The sequence below is a fragment of the Emys orbicularis genome, chromosome 1, assembly GCF_028017835.1.
Source record: "Emys orbicularis isolate rEmyOrb1 chromosome 1, rEmyOrb1.hap1, whole genome shotgun sequence".
NCBI classification, from domain to species: Eukaryota; Metazoa; Chordata; order Testudines; family Emydidae; genus Emys; species Emys orbicularis.
Genome location: NC_088683.1, coordinates 347,594,970 through 347,615,263, shown reverse-complemented (window position 1 = coordinate 347,615,263; position 20,294 = coordinate 347,594,970). Strand labels below are relative to the sequence as shown.

General features: G+C 43.6%; 1 protein-coding gene across 1 annotated transcript in view; it reads right to left on the bottom strand.

The window, feature by feature from the left end:
* The window catches only part of ME3 (malic enzyme 3), a 193,726-nt gene that overhangs the window by 75,370 nt on the left and 98,062 nt on the right, over positions 1 to 20,294 (bottom strand). Inside the window, exons 2-4 of the mRNA XM_065409015.1 lie at positions 19,831 to 19,964; positions 17,751 to 17,900; positions 1,330 to 1,405 (exon numbers count right to left, since the gene is read on the bottom strand). Coding sequence (XP_065265087.1) covers positions 1,330 to 1,405; positions 17,751 to 17,900; positions 19,831 to 19,964 — 360 coding nt within the window. The remainder of the gene's footprint in view (positions 1 to 1,329; positions 1,406 to 17,750; positions 17,901 to 19,830; positions 19,965 to 20,294) is intronic.

Sequence of the window (20,294 nt, the reverse complement as noted above, 5' to 3'; positions counted from 1 at the left end):
ACAGTCTCTACGCATGCTCAAATAAATTTGTTAGTCTCTAAGGTGCCACAAGTACTCCTGTTCTTTTTGCGGATACAGACTAACACGGCTGCTACTCTGAAACTTTTCACAAAGCGATCACTTTATATCTGATCTCTCAGTCCTCATCCTTCAAGGAAACCTGCACAACACTTTCAAAAGGGTGAGTCTGGAGCTTAAATTCATAACTTTGCTAGACACTAAAAATCATGGACTGAACAGAGACACTGGATTTATGACCTATTACAACAATGTGTAACCCACTAACCCCTCCTTTTTGTCCTATGACTGCAGCGGTGTTAACAGACCACTTCACCTTGAATGGTCCCTTACAGAGTATGTGCTAAACTGTTTGAGCTTGTATTTAGCTGTGACACTCGGAGTACCTACCTTTCCTAGACCGAAAGAAGAGCTCAGTGTAGCTCGAAAACTTGTCTCTCACCCTAACAAAAGTTGGTCCAATAAAAGATATTACCTCACCCACCTTGTCTTGCTAATAACCAACCAAATCATTTTCCAGAGTCTCAGATCCTGTCTCGTCCAGCTTAGCATACTCAGCAAAGCATGGACATTTTCCTTTAGGTCTTGTATGCCCATTATAGTGGGCAATTTCTTGAATCACAGATTTACCAGGCCAGACTGATGGTGCTGCACCCACTATGCACAGGTGCCATTGACTACACAAGGTGTGAGGCTGAGAATTGGAGAATTGGGTTGGCAGAGTGCAGAATGCAGAAGTTGTGCATGGCTGTATGGATTGGAGAGGAGAAAACTCACCCAAGTTTGCAAAGTGCTTTGGAACAAAAGGAACTATATAGACATAAGCTCAATAGAGCAGCTAGTGTAAAGTTCTTAGTTGTACAGCTCCTAATGAACAAAGCTCAATGAACAGGGCATTTGCCTGTAGTTGAGAAAGGCAGGCTTGTGACTGAACCCTAGGATTAGGACTCAGGATTTCTGAGTTTTTTCCCCAGCTCTGCCACAAATGTCCTTTGTGACCTTGGGTGAGTCACTTAACGTCTCTGTGCCAGTTTCCTCCTTGGCAAAAACGTATTTATCAGCTTCAAAGGGGTGCTTTGAATCTTAATTAAATAATGAATGGAAACCACTTTGAGATCTTTGCAAAGAAAGCCTACAGAAGAACAAAATACTTATGAGTTCTCTTTTGATGTTTTTGTTCCGATGCAAAACTTGAGCTCAGAGGGATAGGCTGCATTTCCTTTTGGAAGCTTCAAACTCTGTTGGATTATTGTGAGAAATGGAAAATATTTGAAAGCTTTTCTCAGCTCCATAAAAAGAAATCAAACATACCTTTATATCTTCTTCAGGCCAGGAGTTTAGCATTGTTGCAATATGGCCTTTGTCATGAATGGTGATAAACAGTCCACTAAGAAATGAAACAAAAACAAACCATGCTATAAAATCAGTAACTACAAGGTAAGAGAGGACAGTAGGTGGGAGCTGATTTACTGAACCCAATCATTAGACACTTATTACTTATTGGTGTGGAAATACTACCCCATTGTTAATATCAATGTTAGGGCTGATCTTATCACCTTTGGGCTTAAAGGCTACATGTTTAGGCCTTTAATGTCACCTATGTTCAACCACCGAGACCAGTTTTGTCACTTTTCCATTTCAGTCTGGCAAGAGTCAGATTTAGCTCAATGGACATTTCCTTAAAATAAGACCTTAAACATAGCAGAGATTGGTAATTCCACTTTTAGACCTTTAATAAGTGCATGGTTTTGGCTACAGAACACATGAGGAGGCAATGTGGCTCAGTGACTGGGGATACGGAGACCTGGGTTCCATTCCAGACTCTGCAAGTCATTTCACCTCCCTGTGCCTCTGTTTACTCACCCACCCGTTGTCTGTTTTGTCTATTTAGACTGTAAACTCTTAGGGGGAGGCTGCATCTCCTTATGTATTTGTCCAGAGCCTAGCACAATGAGCCTCCCAATGCATCTAGGACTGTAGGCGCTTCTGTAATACAAATAATAATAATAATAATGGACTAAATTTCCAAAGGTCTGCACAAGGGGAAAACTGAAAGACATGTGCACTTTTGTTTCACCCCCCCTGCACTGGGTTTTGTAGACACATTAACATGCAGTTTCATTCAATTACCCTGCTTGCAAACACAAACCCCTTGTTTGCCCAGCAAAATCCATTTTAAGTGAGTCAAGGGATGTATGTGCATTCTACGCAGCTCTCCCATTACGTAGTTCCAATGGCTGTGATGCCCAGGGTAAAATTTCAATATTCAAATATTTGCGGTAGTAATGGTGTACACCGTTCATGCTAGGTACCTCCAAAGACAAAGGTAGCCACCTGCCTATTCACTGGGAAATCAGATCAAGATGACAGCATTACCAGACCATCTCTCTTAACAGCTGCTTAGTGTTTTCAGATATAGTGTTTTCTTTGCTGTCTCTCCGAGATGTACTACCCTCTGAAAGTGGTATTTCTAGAATAGCCTCTGCAGTGTTATTCAGAGTAACTGGCTTATGTTGTGATGCCTTTTTTTGAAACACTACTTTACCAGCGATAACGCAGAAAACAGCAGCCTGACGTACCCATTATATATATGGAAAGTAGGTGCCCAATCCTGCAAGGCTTGGTCTATACTGAGCTCCCTCCACTCCTGTTGGCTTCAGGAAATCTTGCAGATTAGAGCCCTTGATTTGGACTGGGTGTAAGAAATTAGAGGCAATATAAAAATGTGCCTATATATATATATATATATATATATATATAATGGATACTTTGCCATATATAAATATATAGATCCATTATATTTTTATTTTTTATTATATATATCAGAAAGCAAAATTTTATATTGCCTCTAATTTCTTACAACCAGTCCAAATCAAGGGCTGTAACCTGCAAGATTTCCTGAAGCCAACAGGAGTGGAGGAAGCTCATCACTTTGTCAGATTTCCATTTCACAACCCTCTCTCTTAGGGCTACAAAATTAAGTCGACTTAAGTTGATGTACAGCCACTCCAGTAATTAAAGTGGTGGTTCACATCCACACTTGCTCCTTCTGCCATCGGTGCGCGTCCTCACCAGGGACACTGACAGCTGGAGCCTGGCAGCTCTGGGGCTGACAGCGGGAGGTGTCAACACCATGTGCTGACAGCCACCCCAGCCCTGACAGCCTGAGCTGTCAGCCAAGCACGGGTCTCAGCTGGTGCTCCGCTGATAGCTTAGACTGTCAGCGCTGGGGAAGGGGAGGGAGGGCACCAGCTGTCAGCGTCACTTGGGGTTGACAGTCAACAGGTGATGTAAATAACTCAGTGTCTACACGGACACTGCGTTGCCCTAAATACGTCGACATAAATGCTACACCTCTTGTGGAGATGGAGTTATTATGTTGGGGAAGCAGTGGACTTACTTTGGCAGAAGCAGCATTCTAGTGTAGACACTGACAAATTAGGTCGACATAAGCCACTTTGCGTCAACCTAACTCTGTAGTGTAGACCAGGCCTTATAATGCTGCAGCCGTGTCGCTGTAGCGCTTAGTGCAGATGCTATCTACGTTGATGGGAAAGCTTCTCCCGTCAGCACAGGTACTCCACATCCTTGAGAGGCGGTAGCTAAGTTGGCAGGAGAAGCCCTCTCATAGCGCTGTTGCACCAGGGATTAGGTTGATACAACTGCGTCGCTCAGGGGCATGGAAAATCCACACCCCTGAGCGACGTAGTTATACTGACATAAGTTTGCAGTATAGACCAAGCCTTACTATCTGTCCCAAATCAGGGAACACATGCTAGGGATAAGTATTATTCTGTAAGACAGTTATAATTAACAACATAGCATCATGAGGGAGCTCTGGAGCCGCTGGAGAAGTAGCTCGGCATTTCTAAGCCACAAAAGCTATTCAGTCCAGGCAAATACAGATCATTTAATGGTTTTGTCTTCCAATATAAAAACATCAGCTACAAAGGAGATATTTTATAGGGCTTTGAAAAACCATCTCCATTCCAAGCCCAGAACACTGCTGCATGAGCAAACCGAACTGGAAAGCAATGATTCATTTGAGAACAATTAAAACAGAAGAGTATACAACTTTTTACAGCCATTAGTTGCTTTTGGCAGCAGACAAAAGGAATTTTGCTGTGCACTAGACTCCTGCTGAGAATCTTGATAAACAGACCATGCTCTTTTAAAACAGAGGAAATACAAAATATAGTGATAATTTCTGTGGTAATCAACACCTGAGCACACAGGAAAACTGGAAATGTAATAAAATTGAATCTATCGGTCCACGTACAATGCTTTTAAACAGTCCCCACTAACCAACAACAAGTTAACCACATACACATAGAATCATAGAAGATTAGGGTTGGAAGAGACCTCAGGAGGTCATCTAGTCCAACCCCCTGCTCAAAGCAGGACCAATTCCCAACTAAATCATCCCAGCCAGGGCTTTGTCAAGCTGGGCCTTAAAAACATCTAAGGATGGAGGTTCCACCACCTCTCTAGGTAACCCATTCCAGAGTTTCACCACCCTCCTAGTGAAATAGTTTTTCCTAATATCCAACCTAGATCTCCCCCACTGCAACTTGAGACCATTGCTCCTTGTTCTGTCATCTGCCACCACTGAGAACAGCCGAGCTCCACCCTCTTTGGAACCCCCCTTCAGGTAGTTGAAGGCTGCTATCAAATCCCCCCTCATTCTTCTCTTCTGCAGACTAAATAAGCCCAGTTCCCTCAGTCTCTCCTCATAAATCATGTGCCCCAGCCTCCTAATAATTTTCATTGCCCTCTGCTGGACTCTTTCCAATTTGTCCACATCCTTTCTGTAGTGGGGAAAAATTGGATGCAGTACTCCAGATGTGGCCTCACCAGTGCCAAATAGAGGAGAATAATCACTTCCCTCGATCTGCTGGCAATGCTCCTACTAATACAGCCCAATATGCCGTTAGCCTTCTTGGCAACAAGGGCACACTGTTGATTCATATCCAGCTTCTCGTCCACTGTAATCCCCAGGTCCTTTTCTGCAGAACTGTCTCTTAGCCAGTTGGTCCCCAGCCTGTAGCAGTGCATGGGATTCTTCTGTCCTAAGTACAAGACTTTGCACTTGTCCTTGTTGAACCTCATCAGATTTCTTTTGGCCCAATCCTCCAATTTGTCTAGGTCACTCTGGACCCTATCCCTACCCTCCAGCGTATCTACCTCTCCCCCCAGCTTAGTGTTATCTGTGAACTTGCTGAGAGTGCAATCCATCCCATCATCCAGATCATTAATGAAGATGTTGAACAAAACCGGCCCCAGAACCCACCCCTGAGGCACTCCGCTTGATACCGGCTGCTAACTAGACATAGAGCCGTTGATCACTACTTGTTGAGCCCGACGATCTAGCCAGCTTTCTATCCACCTTATCCACCATTCATTCAATCCATACTTCTTTAACTTGCTGGCAAGAATACTGTGGGAAACCATTTCAAAAGCTTTGCTAAAGTCAAGGTATATCACGTCCACCACTTTCCCCATATCCACAGAGCTAGTTATCTCATTATAGAAGGCAATTAGGTTGGTCAGGCATGACTTGCCCTTGGTGAATCCATGTTGACTGTTCCTGATCACCTTCCTCTCCTTCAAGTACTTCAAAATGGATTCCTTGAGGATCTGCTCCATGATTTTTCCGGGGAATGAGGTGAGGCTGACCTGTCTGTAGTTCCCCGGATTCTGCTTCTTCCCTTTTTAAAAGATGAGTATGATATTTGTCTTTTTCCAGTCGTCTGGGTCCTCCCCTGATCGCCACGAGTTTTCAAAGATAATGGCCTATGGCTCTGCAATCACATCAGCCAACTCCCTGAGATCATGCAGATCTCCTTCTCTGGCCTATTTCAAAAGCATTAACTGATGCTAATCTCCATTATCAAGATATACAGTAATCAAAAGCATATTCCTTATGATGGTCTTCACATGATTCTGCATGAAAAAGGGACTAGTTGACCAGATTTTAAAAGTACAAATTAGCAATATAACTAAAAAGCATATCCAAAAAAAAAAAAAAAAAAAAAAAGTAAACTGTAGTAAGAATGTATTATTTCATGTATTTAATAGAGACACCATTGTGTTAATTTCTTGGCAAACTTTACATAGATTAGATCATTCATAATTTTTTTTAATAATAAAGCATATAACCTTGAAAATCTCATAGGATCTAATCAGCTATTTAGCCTCTTTAAAATGTCCATCCCTAGACATTATATGTGCCTTTACAGACCAAGAGCCAAATTTAGTGATGAGTCTAATTTGCATGATAACTTGCCACAAATTTAGTATAAAGTGTCCTCTGGGTTTGCACAGGTGTAACTGACTAGCTCTGTCAGTGGAACCCAGCAAACAATTCTGTTGATGACTGCACAAGCAGGAATAGCGTCCAGCTCACATTCTGAGCTGCACCGGCTATGCAGGGACTACAACAGGGAGTGGATATAAGGCAGTGTCATTTTTACAGTCACTTTTCAGAGTAGATGTGACACAGAGAGAGACACAGTTACTTGCTAATGTACTGGGAAATCCTCATATCTAATTAATGCCACCAAACAGTACACAAGAAGTATCTGAGTTACCGAAAGATAAAGTTCACTTAGAAGAAAACATGTAGCCTGAAGAACAGACTCCTGCTTCTGGCGTGCCCTCTATTCTTCTTTGGATTAGGTTTAGATACTTTGTTTCCTGGAAATTAAAAGATAACTATATTCATGCTAGCCTACTTGGCACTTAATGAGAATGAAATTAGTTAACAAAAGGTCAATGACATTGCTCAAACCACTCGGGGGAACTGAGTACAGTGCATGTGCAATTCTTCTGACAGACTCATTTTTTTACTATTAATCTGTCATTCCAAACATATTTCACTATAATGCAATTTGTGGTCCCTTCTCCCCACTCAAAAAATAAAAGAAGTGAATATATAAGTGGCTAGCTAGAAGCCAAACAGGTCATAGGAAACAAAGCTGATTAAAAATTAACTGCGGTAAAATTAACTGAGTCCAGCCAGGATGCACAAACTCTGCAATTATCCCAGCTAAACAATAACCTAAGGAAGGAGCTAGCTTCATGGGAGGTAAGGTCACATGCCTTTCTCCAATATGCAGCACAGAGTGATCCAATCTACACTTGTGACCGGGCTTTGGAGCAGGGCAGTTGGCACTGGTATTGTATTTGGCTGCTTCCTCAACGCTGGTTTCACTCTAGTCTGCTCAGGGATGATGAACGCATATTTAATTCTAACATGCCTCTCACCCATTCAGCCTGCCTAATCCACATGACCTGTATGGAGGACCATGAGATTTTACTCTTTCTTCTTTCCCAGATCTTCCCTCAGAAGATGGTTAGTCTCAGGCCTGGGAGACAGGAGACCTAGGGTCCATTTTTGTCACCAAGACAGGCTTCTCTGTGCCTCAATTCCATGATCTGTGAAATGGGGATAAAAAAGCTAATCTGCCTCACAAGGGCATTTTTCATCCACATGTCTGAGGCAGTCTGTCCCTTTGTACTTACACTTTCCTTTCTGCTTCCGTTCATAGAAGTGCTCTCTGAATAAACTCTGAAGCTAAATTTTTTTGCCTTTGCATTTGGTTACTTATCTCGCTAGCCATCCAAAACATACTGTTATCACTTAATATCTGTTAAGCCTGGACAATGTTCTTGGCACTATACAAGACCTGAAAGGAAGACAGTCCTGGCCCTAAAGAGCTTCCTGCCCAGTAGACCAAACCCAAGAAGACAGGACACACTCCACGCCCGGCAGAGGAAACAACATCGGTTTATTGCTGATTTTTCTAAAAATAATGTTTGAGTGGTTCACTTCTCGTGGGCGTCCTGGAAAGAGCATAGCAGATGTTTGCAAATAAGCATGTTATTTTTCTGCTTTCATTTAATGAGATGCTAGTTTTCCAAAGACAAACTACTAACAAGAATACTGGTTAGGTCATTGGCCTAGGACGTGAGGGAGCTGGGTTCAAGTCTCTGCTCCACCACAGACTTCCTTGGGCAGGTTACTTAGGTGCTCTGTGTCTTGGCTTCTCATCTGTAAAACCGGAATAAGAGCACTGCCCTGTCTCACTGGTGTTTGTGAGACTCCAGCCAGTGGGAAATGCAGAAGCCAAAGCAGGGACTGTTCTATTAAGGGAAGGGGGTAAAATGGGACCCAGCTGGGCCACCCCTTCCCCCAATAACCTCTGGACCCCAAACTGTGCAGGGAGACCCTCTGCCCCAAATCTGGGGACACTAGGATCCCGGTGGTGCCTTCCCTCCCACCCACCATGTGGTCTCGGGGGAAAACTGCAGAGAGGAGCCAGTCAGAGCCCACAGCCAGTAGGGGCAGAAGCAACCAAAGCACCGGGCCTTTTTTCACCTCTGGACATCCCAGTCAAAACTGTTCTCTGGCCTGTGCTGGTTGACTGTTTGCTCCAACCTGCTGCCTTCCCCCCCTCACAGTCCTTTCCCCTGAGATTCACTTCACATCTGCCCCTCTTCTCCCCTGCCCTGTCCCTGTTACCCCTTCCCTTTTCTAACTACCCCCCCAAAACAACCTAACAAACAGCCCCTTCTCCACTGCCCACATAGAACTAACCCGACATTGGCTGCTATCACACTGCTCGCTTTGCTTGTGTGTTCTACCCCTTCCTGCACCCTGGGTCTCTCAGGTCTATTGCGATTGTAAACTCTTCAGGGCTGGGACACCTACTACCGTGTTTGTACAGCGCCTAGCACTGGGGCTCCGAGATGCTACCATAATACACATAGCAATAATAAGTAAACTATATTAAAGATTGTGAGGGGCTCAGATGCCATGGTCATTGGAAACATAAGTACCCAAGATAGACAGGAAAACACAACAAACTCTAAAGCCCCATAAAAGGCCTATTCTCATCTCAGAGGGGAAAAAAGCATGATCAAGTGAGAGAGGAATCAATTTCTATAGTATTATTAAGCATTTCGATTTCAGCTATCGGCATACGTGGTGCTTCTCAGAGGGATGCGGTCCCTGGATCAAGGACCTTACTGTCTAGCTATTGGAACATGAAGAATGCAAAGTGCTTCACACACAAGCAATTAATGGAGCACCTTATCGTACAGCATTAGAGGAGAGAAACTGAGATAACGTGCCTGAGTCTCTAGGTAGCCACTCACACATGCGCAGAGTGAGTGCCAAACACTACCAGATCAAAATGGTCATACAAGGCCCCTGATCCTGCAAACACTTGTGCACATTCAATTGGGTCATCCAGTCTGACCTCCTGTATATCACATACCATTAAATTTCACCATGTGCATAGACCCATTGAAGTCAATTGGGCTGCACACAAAGGCACTGCTCTTCCTGCATACCATGAATTGTAGGACTGGGACCTAAATGACGAACAAGGCAGATAATTATGGTTTATTAAAAACTCTTAAAATTGTGCTCTGTGTCTTTAACTTCTCAGGGGTTTTCTCGGACCTATGTGCAGGCAAGCAGGGGGTTCTGTATGGAAGCATGCAATCAGAGTAATCTTGCAGCCAGCCAGCCTAGAGTAAGGTGGGGAGAGTTGTGCCTCTCTATTTTTTTAAAGGAGCAGCCTGCTTTGTCTCTCTCTGTTTTGTGATTCTTGTGCGATATTGTTCCGGATTCTAAGAAATAAAGTAGTGTTACGTTGCAACCTTCCAGCAGAATATTTTATGCTTTTATCTAACTTCTCAATGTGTCTGCCATAAGCATAATGTGAAGAATCAGTGTTCTATTTTTTTATTTTGAATACAGGGATGGTGCTCAGGTATGACTGCAATGAGGACCTTATAGTAGACAAAAAGTAATTGAACATATCAGATATCAGCAGAGCAATATACATTACAGAAAATAAATGAAAACAGATTTATTTGGGCATAAGCTTTTGTGGGTAAAAAAGCCACTTCTTCAGATGCATGGAGTGAAAATTTTGACGAAAAGACGAAATGACTGAATAAGTGGGTTTTTTACCCACGAAAGCTTATGCCCAAATAAATCTGTTAGTCTTTAAGATGCCACCGGACTCCTCGTTGTTTTTGTGGAAAAAGACTCACACGGCTACCATCAGATACTTGAGAAAATAAACGAATACACCTAAACAATTTTGGCTAAGGGCAGACTGAAATACATCACAATTCAGTGCTACTGTCCAAAAAGGAAGATTGATTCTACAGATCAAACTGCTGACATGCAACAGGCAAATTTCTACATTCACCATTTGACAATTAAAGATAGAAGGTTGAAATCCTGGCCCCAATTAAGTCAATGGACGTTTTGACTTCAGCAGGACCAGGATTTCGCACAGCGGAAGTAAGGAATCTGTGGAAAGCCGTTACTTACAAAATTATGGGCCAGATCCCTGGCTACATCTGAGGACTACACAATGGAGCTCAGAAATGGGCTACGAAGGTGGCTTTAAGCGACTTTTGCTTCTCTGATTCTGGGCTGACTGTGCACCAAGCCTGGTCCAGTACAGTAGATTGCTGGCTGCCAATAGCTGCAAAGGGGCCTATATAGCAGCTGGGGCTTAGCAGGGCATCAGTGATGCCCCAGCCACACCTCCTATCCTGGCCATTGCATAGTGGTGAACTACTTCATCCCTTTCCCTAGCTTTATGGGCCTGGCGGATCCCCCTTCAGGGAATTTGGGGCCATTTTGTACTGGTGATGCAGTACAGAGCAGCTACAGCACAGCCAAGGCTCTGGGCCTTTATGCTTCCAAAATCAAACATGAAACTGACACATTCTGCAGCTTGGGTCTCCAGAGCCTTCTCAGTCAGCCACACCCCTTATTATTATGATTATTCTTTTGTAATCACTGTGGTAACAGGATTAGATGCTCTGATATAAACTTTTAAACTGTTTGGCTCTTTTTGGAAAGCTAGAGTTTGTAACATGCCTCTGTGATATCGTCTTTGGAGACATTATGTTTTAATATGCACGTATTTGTCTAAATATTGTATAATCAATCATCAAACTGGACAAAATCAACATGGTAACTCAGTGATTTTTAGAAGTTTGTTTACATGTAGATGGAAGACTTTTTGGCAATAGTCAGATTTATTTATAATTCAGGGAAATAATAATGTGTGGGTACTAATGAAAAACAAATAATACAATCCAAAGCAAGAGTGATTCTTATTATAGTCAAGTCAGAGACTTATAGGACAAAACCCTACTGTCTGTACATGATAAGCTTTATCCTGAAATAATCCATTTGTGGGAGAGGGAACAGGGCTGCCTTCACTAGTCATGTAAACATTTCTAAAGCTGTCATCACATACTTCAGATGGGAAAACCAGAATTTAATATCAGACCCAGAAGATGCAGTTTCCAAAGTTCATGATAAAAAGCCCCACATGTTTAAACATCCAGGATCCTGAGGGACTGGAAGTAGATATGCAGTACAGAGCATTTAAAATACTGTTTATGAATAAGTAAAGACAATTAAAAAAGCAACAGATTCTCAATACTAATTAGTGCACAAGTATTTCTGATGGAGACCTGGATCCTGCAACTTCTTTGGCATGGGCAGACTCCTTGCACATCCCTGGAGCGCCATTCACCACTTTGGGGTTCTGTGGAGGGGAGAACCCATGGCAGGATCGGGGCCTCTGTCATAACTTTTTGATCCAATTCATAGTTTGCCACATAATTATCAGATTTTTTTTTAAAAAAAATCACCCTAATATAGTACATAAATAAATGAGCCTTTCCCCCAGTTCAGAAATGGAGGGGTTAGCGGCAGGGGCCGAGAGTCACAAACATCACGCAGAGCGCTTGTGAAGCAGCATGGGGGTGGACTGGATGCTCTAAATCCATCTCTAATTCCATTCTAAATTCTGATTAAGGATCGGTAATGAACCACACGGCTGTGTCTGATCACAATTAGTTGCACTTATTCGAGCCTAATCACTCTCACAGGCAGGCTCTGCTACTAAGCAGAAGGGCTTTAACCCAAGTGCTCTCATGTATCCTTTGCCAATCCCAATGGAATGCTTCACATTATGATATTCAACAGTACAGGCCCCTCTTGGGTTTCAAGACTCAATTGAAGGCTTTATTCAGCCTTAATTTTCAGCAATTGTCGTATTTTTAAGTATAACCCTGGGAATGACCCTTGCATTTTAGAGGGCTACATGAGGATTGAGCCACAGAGCTCCTATTAAAGTCAATGTGTGGTTAAAATCTGTGCAATTCTGAAGATTTACAGCCTTTACATATTTGGAGCAACCGCAGCTCCCACTGGTTCACCAGTGCTGACTTGTGAAAAATTAGGCCGACAGTGTCTAGTCTATTGTATGATGGAAATACATAGGTGTGGATGGATCAGAGCCATGCTTCTGGCAAGACCGGAGATGCTGAGGGATCCCATCCACCATCTAATCAGTGTGCAGGTCAAGATTAGACTCATTAGACACTGCCCACGCGTGAAGAGCAGAATGAGCCACAGGTTCAGGCTCAGGGATAGAAGGCTGAGTTCATTCCTCAACCTGTTCTGCAACTGAGACCCCCAATCCCAGCCTCACAGCATGATGGACACCTGGCAATACCTAGGCAATTGAGAATTAGAGAGGGGAAAAGTGTACCAGTTTACCAGCATTAAGCATTGCAAAGGGAGGCAAACTGCTGCCTATGGCCTGTCTTAAGCAGCAGTGTCATAACTGGACTTCATCTATTATAACTGTCAGCACATCCTTTATTTCATTTTACGGGCTCATGCAAAGGTTAAGAGATCAAGTTTGCCTGGGGAAGTTAAACTAAATCCTAGCCTGATTGCATTTCCTTCTCATGCTGAGAAAACTCCACTGAGACCCACACCTACACTTTTCAAATGCACCGCAGGGAGCCCCAAGGATAAATGAAGAACTTGGTCAAAGTGTGACACAGAGAACAAAAAAAGGAAAGAAAAATATTTGTACATCATCAGGGGAATTTGCCTTCAGCTAAATGAAGTCTAATCTGGCACATTCTGTCCTGGCTAAGTGGATACATTTATAAAAATGTCCCAATCTCTATTTTAAATTGCACTTATCAGACACACAAACATTAATGGCTAAATTTTCAAGTCACGTGCCTAAGCTGTGCATGGCTTGCTGTATCCTACGTTTAGCAATTTATCTTCAGGACTCTGCATATCAGGCATAAGACATGAAATGTTTGGAATTATAGCATTAATGACCCTCTGTTCATCCCACTCATAGAATTATATCTGGAAAAGACCTATCAGGGCCTAGCTACTAGCCCCCTGGCTGGCACAAAATCGCTCCCTACACTTTATTTTCTAACGTTTTGTCTGGTCTATTTAAAAAAGCCTCCCAAGACCCTGATGCACCCATCACTTCCTTTGGGAGACTGTTCCACCACTTAACAAATCTCACCCGTAGAAAGATTTTCATGATAATCAATTTATCTTTTCCCTTTCACTTTCATCCCATTACTGCTTGTTATACACCCAGGCACCAACCTAGATATTTCTTCCTCCTCCTTGGTGCTTATCCCACTGTAACTCCTCCTTATATTGAGATGTACAAACATAGACCAGGGCTAAATTAACTGCTCTGATTCTCCTTCCTGAAAGGCTCCTGTACCTCAACCCGTGGCATCTCTTTTCTATTTTCCGTTTCTCTATCAGCCCTCCTCCCACTTCTCCTCCTTCCCGTCTCTGCCTAAATTCTTTACTAACAAAACTGATGCCATCTCACAAGAGCTCTGCTCCCTTCTGTGGCTTCCCTACCCCTCTTCTCCCTGTCCAAAGCCCTCCTGCCTTCATTCCAGTCACAGAGAAATCTCTCCTACTATACACCTCATACCCCACTTGTCCTGCCTCCTTGACTGCATCCCCTTCCACCCTGACACATATCCACCTTCCTTTCGCAGCTGGCACCTTTCCCTTAGCCTGCAAATGCATTCTCTTGCATCCCCTATCCCTGATCAACCCTCGCTTGACCTCCTCGAGCTCCTCCTTTGAACCTACCTAATCAGAAACTGCTTAGGGAATTCCACTGGCCTAATTTCAAAACAACTCTGACATCTGGAGTGAAATCCTGGCCTTCTTCAAGTCAATAGGAGTTTTGCCATTGACTTCGATGGGGCTGGGATTTCACCCCTGTGTTAGGCAGTTAGTTGTGATCTCAAATGTCACGGGGGCATATTCTGCCCCCGAGAGACTAGCGGGTGAGAGAGGAAGATGAAGAGAAGCAGAGAACTTTTTCCTACTGACACAAATAGCTGCACTACATTATACACTATGTGCCGGCCATCCACTTAGGCCTACTTGGCTTTGAGGGAGCATGTGGAAGGTTCCTGAACCTAAGACACAGCACAGACTTCCCTTAGCTAGAAAAACTCTTGAAGATATTGAGTTGCCTAGAAAAAGACCCTATGAGTTTAAATTACAATGTGGGGGAGAAAGGATGGTGACTCTTCCTTTCCCTGTCTCCCTCCTGGTTAACCCAGCTTCCTGCTTTGGGGGTCTATAAAACTATAAAAGGCAGGCCCTCCAGCTCAGTTGGCGAAGAGCTGCCAGAGGAGCAGAACGACTTCCCCTCACTGCTGGAGCTTGGAGCCGACAGAGGCAGCTACAGCGCCAGAGACCCGGAGGAACTACTGGAGCTGCCAGACACCAGGAGCGCTAAGGAGCTGTTGAGGCTGCCACTTGCCGTTTACCCTGCTCCCGTCAAATTTTGAGGGTCCCACTCCCAGTGATTTCAACCGAGAAGTACTGGCCTGCTGCATTGAGCCAAATACTCCGTCATTCCAACCACTTTGCTCCATAAGTTCCTCCACAGGAAAAAGTACTACCACACAATTATAATCAGATCTGAATAAGAATAACAACATAAAATGAATGTTTCTCATGTGAATCTCATCACTGTAAATAATCAAATAGGAATTTTTCTTGTTCGAAGAATGACTATTTGTAAATATGACTTGGGAAAACAACCTTTATCAAAGTCAAAACTGAAATTAGACTGCAGCTCACAGTATATCAGCAGAGAAACAGTATCCTCCGTAAAATAAGAAATCAACTGCAATCAGGGCATTATGGTTTGCCCTTTTCTGCAAAAGCCACAGGCTGGAATCCATAACAGTTCCTTGCCTAAGTTCAACAACAGAAACTCTTTGCAATGGGACACCAGTGCATGAGAGCAGATGTTCTTACCACAGTGGCAAAATAATGTAGGTTTTTAAAAATGAGTTATAGGAAGGGAATTCCTCCAACAGCAACAACTGCACAAAGTCCTGCGTGAGGAAAGACTGCTGCTTTCCCTGAGATAACAAGAGGATTGGGAACAGAACTGAGGACAAGCCAAAGAAATGGTTTAATCTCAGTGTTTGTTGTGTAGACTTTAAATCAAACTACTCAAAGGGGGAGGCAGTGTGGTCTATTAGTGTGACCATAGGGCTGGAGGTCAGGAGCTCCCAGTTCTAACCTTAGTTGGTGAAAAGCCAACAATGTGCTGTGAATAGTGCAACAGTCCTTGTCTCAGAGTGCTCACAGATAGAGATATCCAGGGGGAGGGGCAACTTTAGGTTCTTTTCCCTAATCCCTTAGGACAAGGGTTCTCAAACTTTTGTACTGGTGATCCCTTTCACATAGCAAGCCACTGAGTGCGACCCCCCCTTATACATTAAAACACTTTTAAAAATATTTAACACTATTATAAATGTTGGAGGAAAAGCGGGGTTTGGGAGGGAGGCTGACAGCTCGTGACCCCCCATGTAATAACCTCGCGACACCCCCAGTTTGAGAACCCCTGCCTTAGGACCAGATTGAGGATCTGCCTACACTACAGCAGCACATCAGCTGTAGCATCATAGTGTAGATGCTTCCTACATTGATGGAAGGTTTTTTTCTCTAGATGCAGTTCATCCACCTCACTGAGAGGTGGTAGGAACAATTCTTCTGTCGACCTAGCTGCATCTATACCAGAGGTAGGATCGACCTAACTACTACACTCAGGGCATAAACTTTTCCACAGCCCTGAGCGAGGTGACTAAGTCAATCTAATTTTTAAGGGTAGACCAGGCCTGGGACTTTACGTCTTGTCATGTGTAAGGGGCAGCACACCACAGGTCCTTCTCTTGTTCCCCTGTCCTTCAGGGCAGAGGGGTGGGGATGGGGAAGCAATCTGTTAGCTAGGATGGGCAGCACAGATGACGTCACCTTCTTCACTGCACACTGGTCAGTGAGTTTGGGGGTCAGGAGGGACATTAAGTTTCCCCCCACCCATGGGTGGTGGGTGAAGCTTCCCCTTGGGGAGGTTAGCCCCCTACCCTGCCTCTTCTGACTGAGGCCCCGCCACTGCCCGTCCGCCCCCGGTGGCACAAGGTTTGGTGAGGCTTAGCCTCCCCACGCCTCCATCATGCGCCGCCCATGCCCCCACCTCTGTGCAATGGAGGCAGGGGGAATAGCAATCCCATTCAACCTGCTTTCTCACACACAGAGCAGCGGGCCGGGTAATCCACTTAAGGGAGAAGGGTGGCTTTTCATTTCTGCATGGCATCATAAATACAAATGAATCCTGTCCCTAATCTATTCTTTTTCATATTTTGTGGAAATGGTCTTCAGGCCTCACTCACTCAAGGCCTTCCTCATACAGTACCTTCTGGGTATGTCTACACCGCATCCGGGAGTGAACCTCCCAGCCAGGGTCCACAGACGCGTGGTAGCGGGGCTTGTGCTTGCGCCTTACAAATAGCCCTGCAGATCTTGCTTTGATGTTGAGACTCTCACAGGCTTCAGAGCCTGAGCGCCAGCCCATGCTGCACTGTCTGTACAGTTATTTTCAGAGCAATAGTACAAGCCCTGCTAGCACGAGTCTGCAGATCCAGGCTAGGAGAATCGCTCCCAGATGCAATATAGACATGCCCACAGTGACCTTGGGCCAGTCACATAAAGCCTGCCTCAGTTTCCCCACCCCTTATATAGGGGTCATACTCCTCACCCACCATCACTGGAGGTACAATGAGAGTGAAAATAGAAAGTGATATATTAATTATTATTATTATTATTCCACTCCTTTATTAGATGCAGATATTCTTGTAATACAAGTCTTTAGAGTAAAGCCTATGTTTTTAGCCTAGTGATGCATTTGAGGGATGGAAGAATAAGACACTTTAAAGGAATCTTCACTATTGAACTTTCAGGAAAGCACTAAAACCCTCATAGCTAACAACTATAATTAGAGCATTAGCTAATCAAAATTATTTATTTTTTAAAACTATATTATTACAAGGAATCATGCAGAATATTTCTCCCTAAAAATGCACTTTGCTGTGCAATCCATTGCAGGGCATATGAAACAACACAGGTACTCCGAGTCACCAACAGGTATTTAAAGCCCAAATGTTCCTCAAAGGGCCGTGCTGTCAAAAGAACTTCAGTGCTATGGAGACAGCAGAGGAGAGAAAGGAGGGCAGGGAGTGGAAGGGTGTGGCTTTGGAGTGACATTTGTGGCTAAGTTACACAGACTGTACAGTACTGTTTCAGAACAAAACCACCCTCTGTTCACAGTTTACAGGAAGACAGCAGAGTTACTCCCGGCTAACCAGCTTGTCATTAAAAGCACAACAGCACAAGCTGTCTGACAGCCCATCTTTTGATCAAGAATCAAATTTTATTTTTGCTGGGCCACCCACAGAAATATGGGTGCTCGATACAAAGGAACATTCACATCCAACTAAAGAAGGAAAAAAATAGTCAGTCTACTCACCGTGGCCTTCTGAAAGCTAGACCATACTGCTGACAGGCCAGGCCGACGGTGGGAGTATAAACTATGGGCATGAATCTCTCAATGTCAGAGGTCAGCACTCTGTAGAAAAGCTTCTCGTTTCTGTCTTGCAGTGTCATAAGAATAATGTATCTAAAAAACAAAAAAAGAAAAAAACCAGATACACACATCAAAGAACCTGGGTGTGGACAATTCCACCAATGCCGTGCATGACTGAAGAAGCTAATGGAATCTAGATTCATAATGTCTCACTTGCTAAGAACGCAGGACACTCCCACAAGGGCCAAGTACCAGTCTTTCGATGGGCAGCTCAAGCCTGAGGTTCCAGAGGTACTCAGAATCCATAGCCCCATTACCTTCGACAGGAGAGGTGCATGCTCAGTACCTCTGAAAATCAGAAACTGCAGTATCCTCAGGATCTTCAGGATTTGCAGCATAAACATCGCTAATGAGGAGGATCAGAAGAACTATGCTGAAGGCATGGTTATGAGGGCCAGTGCCAGAATTAATCTATATCTGATTTAAATTTATCAAGTGGTCTGCATGCTATACATATTTTAAGGACTACACATATACAAACTGCAATAGATTCATATTCCTAAAATTCTCCAACCTACCCCCAATAAAATTCCCGCCCATCCACCCACAGTCTTCAACACACATCAGCCTTCAAACCTTACATACCCCAATCAACCTATTCCCTTAGAAAGAGTGTGGGAAGATATCAGTGTTAAAAATGAAGAAGGATAGTTAAATTCCATACCAAAAAAAGAAACACTAAAATAATAATAATTTAAAAAATGAGGTAATAAAAAGAAAAGTTAGGTCACCTCTGTAACCTTAACTTTGCCCACCTGTGCATATGCATCATGACACAGTCTTAGATGATCACATATTATTTTTTGTGTGGGATGTAGGATTCGCTGATGTGCTTGAGCTATGTCAAAACATCTCTCCTATACTCTCTTCTTTCCTGAAAATGATTCCTGGGCTGAGAATGAATTTGTCAAATTTCAGCCACAAAAGTGAAAGTCTGAAAATATTCTAAGCAACTGGAAATGGCCCACTTAGAATGGAAACGTGCAAACTTAACCATACTATGTGTTCAGGGCCTAATCCTGCAAAGTATAGCATGTGGGCAAACTGCTGGGCTCCTCATAGTCATTGCAGTCTGTCTGCATGCTACATAATGCAAGACTGGTGCCTAAGTCTATGATAAAGATGGGCCAATGCTGCTGCAGCAGAAGTGCTAACCCAGAGAGCAGGGTACAATTTGTCTGAATTTCTCAGTTGCCAGGCCAGCAACAGTGATGTAAAAGCAAAACACACAGCCACTGGGGAAAGGAAGCACCTAACATTTTTCCACAGTAACTCTTATGAGTAAGGATACGATTTCGTCACGAAGGTCACAGATTCCGTGACTTTAACGGACCGCTGTGACTTCTTCAGCTTCAGCCCTACCGCCTGCAGCAGTGGGGCTGGAGGAGCTGTCAGCCCATGCCACAGTAGTGAGGCTCCAGCTGTCAGTCGCCCCCAGACAGGTTGTGAGCTTCTGTGAATTTTTGCTTATTGCCCATGACCTGTCTGTGACTTTTACTAAAAATAACCATGACAAAATCTTAACCTTACTTATGAGCAATACTGAAAGTGATGGTGGGTTAGGAATAGGAGGAGAAACAGATGTTTACCACTGCATAGGATTTTTAAATTTCTCTTATCTGCTGGCAGGTTCTTTTTGTTCTTCCATCAGGCATTTTACTGAACATGCTGATAGACAGATAGAGTTAAGTGAATGCACTATGTTAGTGATCATGTTCTGTGTAGTGTCATATCTACCTTGGGAGACAACTGGAGTGAACAGAGGAGACAATGAGCAGGCTAGAATAGACACAACTGGCAAACTGTTAGTTAACAGAGTATCCTTAGGTGGAAGAACAGTGATTCTGAAGAAGGGCTCTGAGCATGTAAGGCTTCAAACTGGGGATCCTCACATCTCCATGCGGGTTGTAAAGACCACAATCCCAGCCAAAAATTGAAAACGGAGGAGGCTTTTTCAACATACTTGTCTAGATCACTGGATTTGGTCTCGTAGCTTTTCATGACACGGAGAACTTGAACATCTTGGCTCAAGAAGCATGGAGGAAGCAGACCATGAATTCCAAGTTGTAGCCTCTCTTCAAGTGTAAAGGCCATCCCCTATGAAGGAAAGGCGAAGGCATATTTAAATAACAGAATATATCACAGTCTGCTCTTACCAGCCACAGTGACCCCTCTTGGAATAATCTGCATAGGAGCCTGTCTTGGTAAAAAAATATCATCCAAGGAACTTGCAAAAGGTGTCCTTCTACATTAAATGCTAAATATCGACTAAACTGTAATTCTACACACATTTATTATGGCAAATAAATAGGTTAGTACAACTGAAAATAAAAAGAAGTAGACACTGATATAGAAATAAAAATAGAAACTTTTATACAGGAGGACCTGAGGTGAGCTCTTCCACAATCGTGTGTGTCTGGCACACTC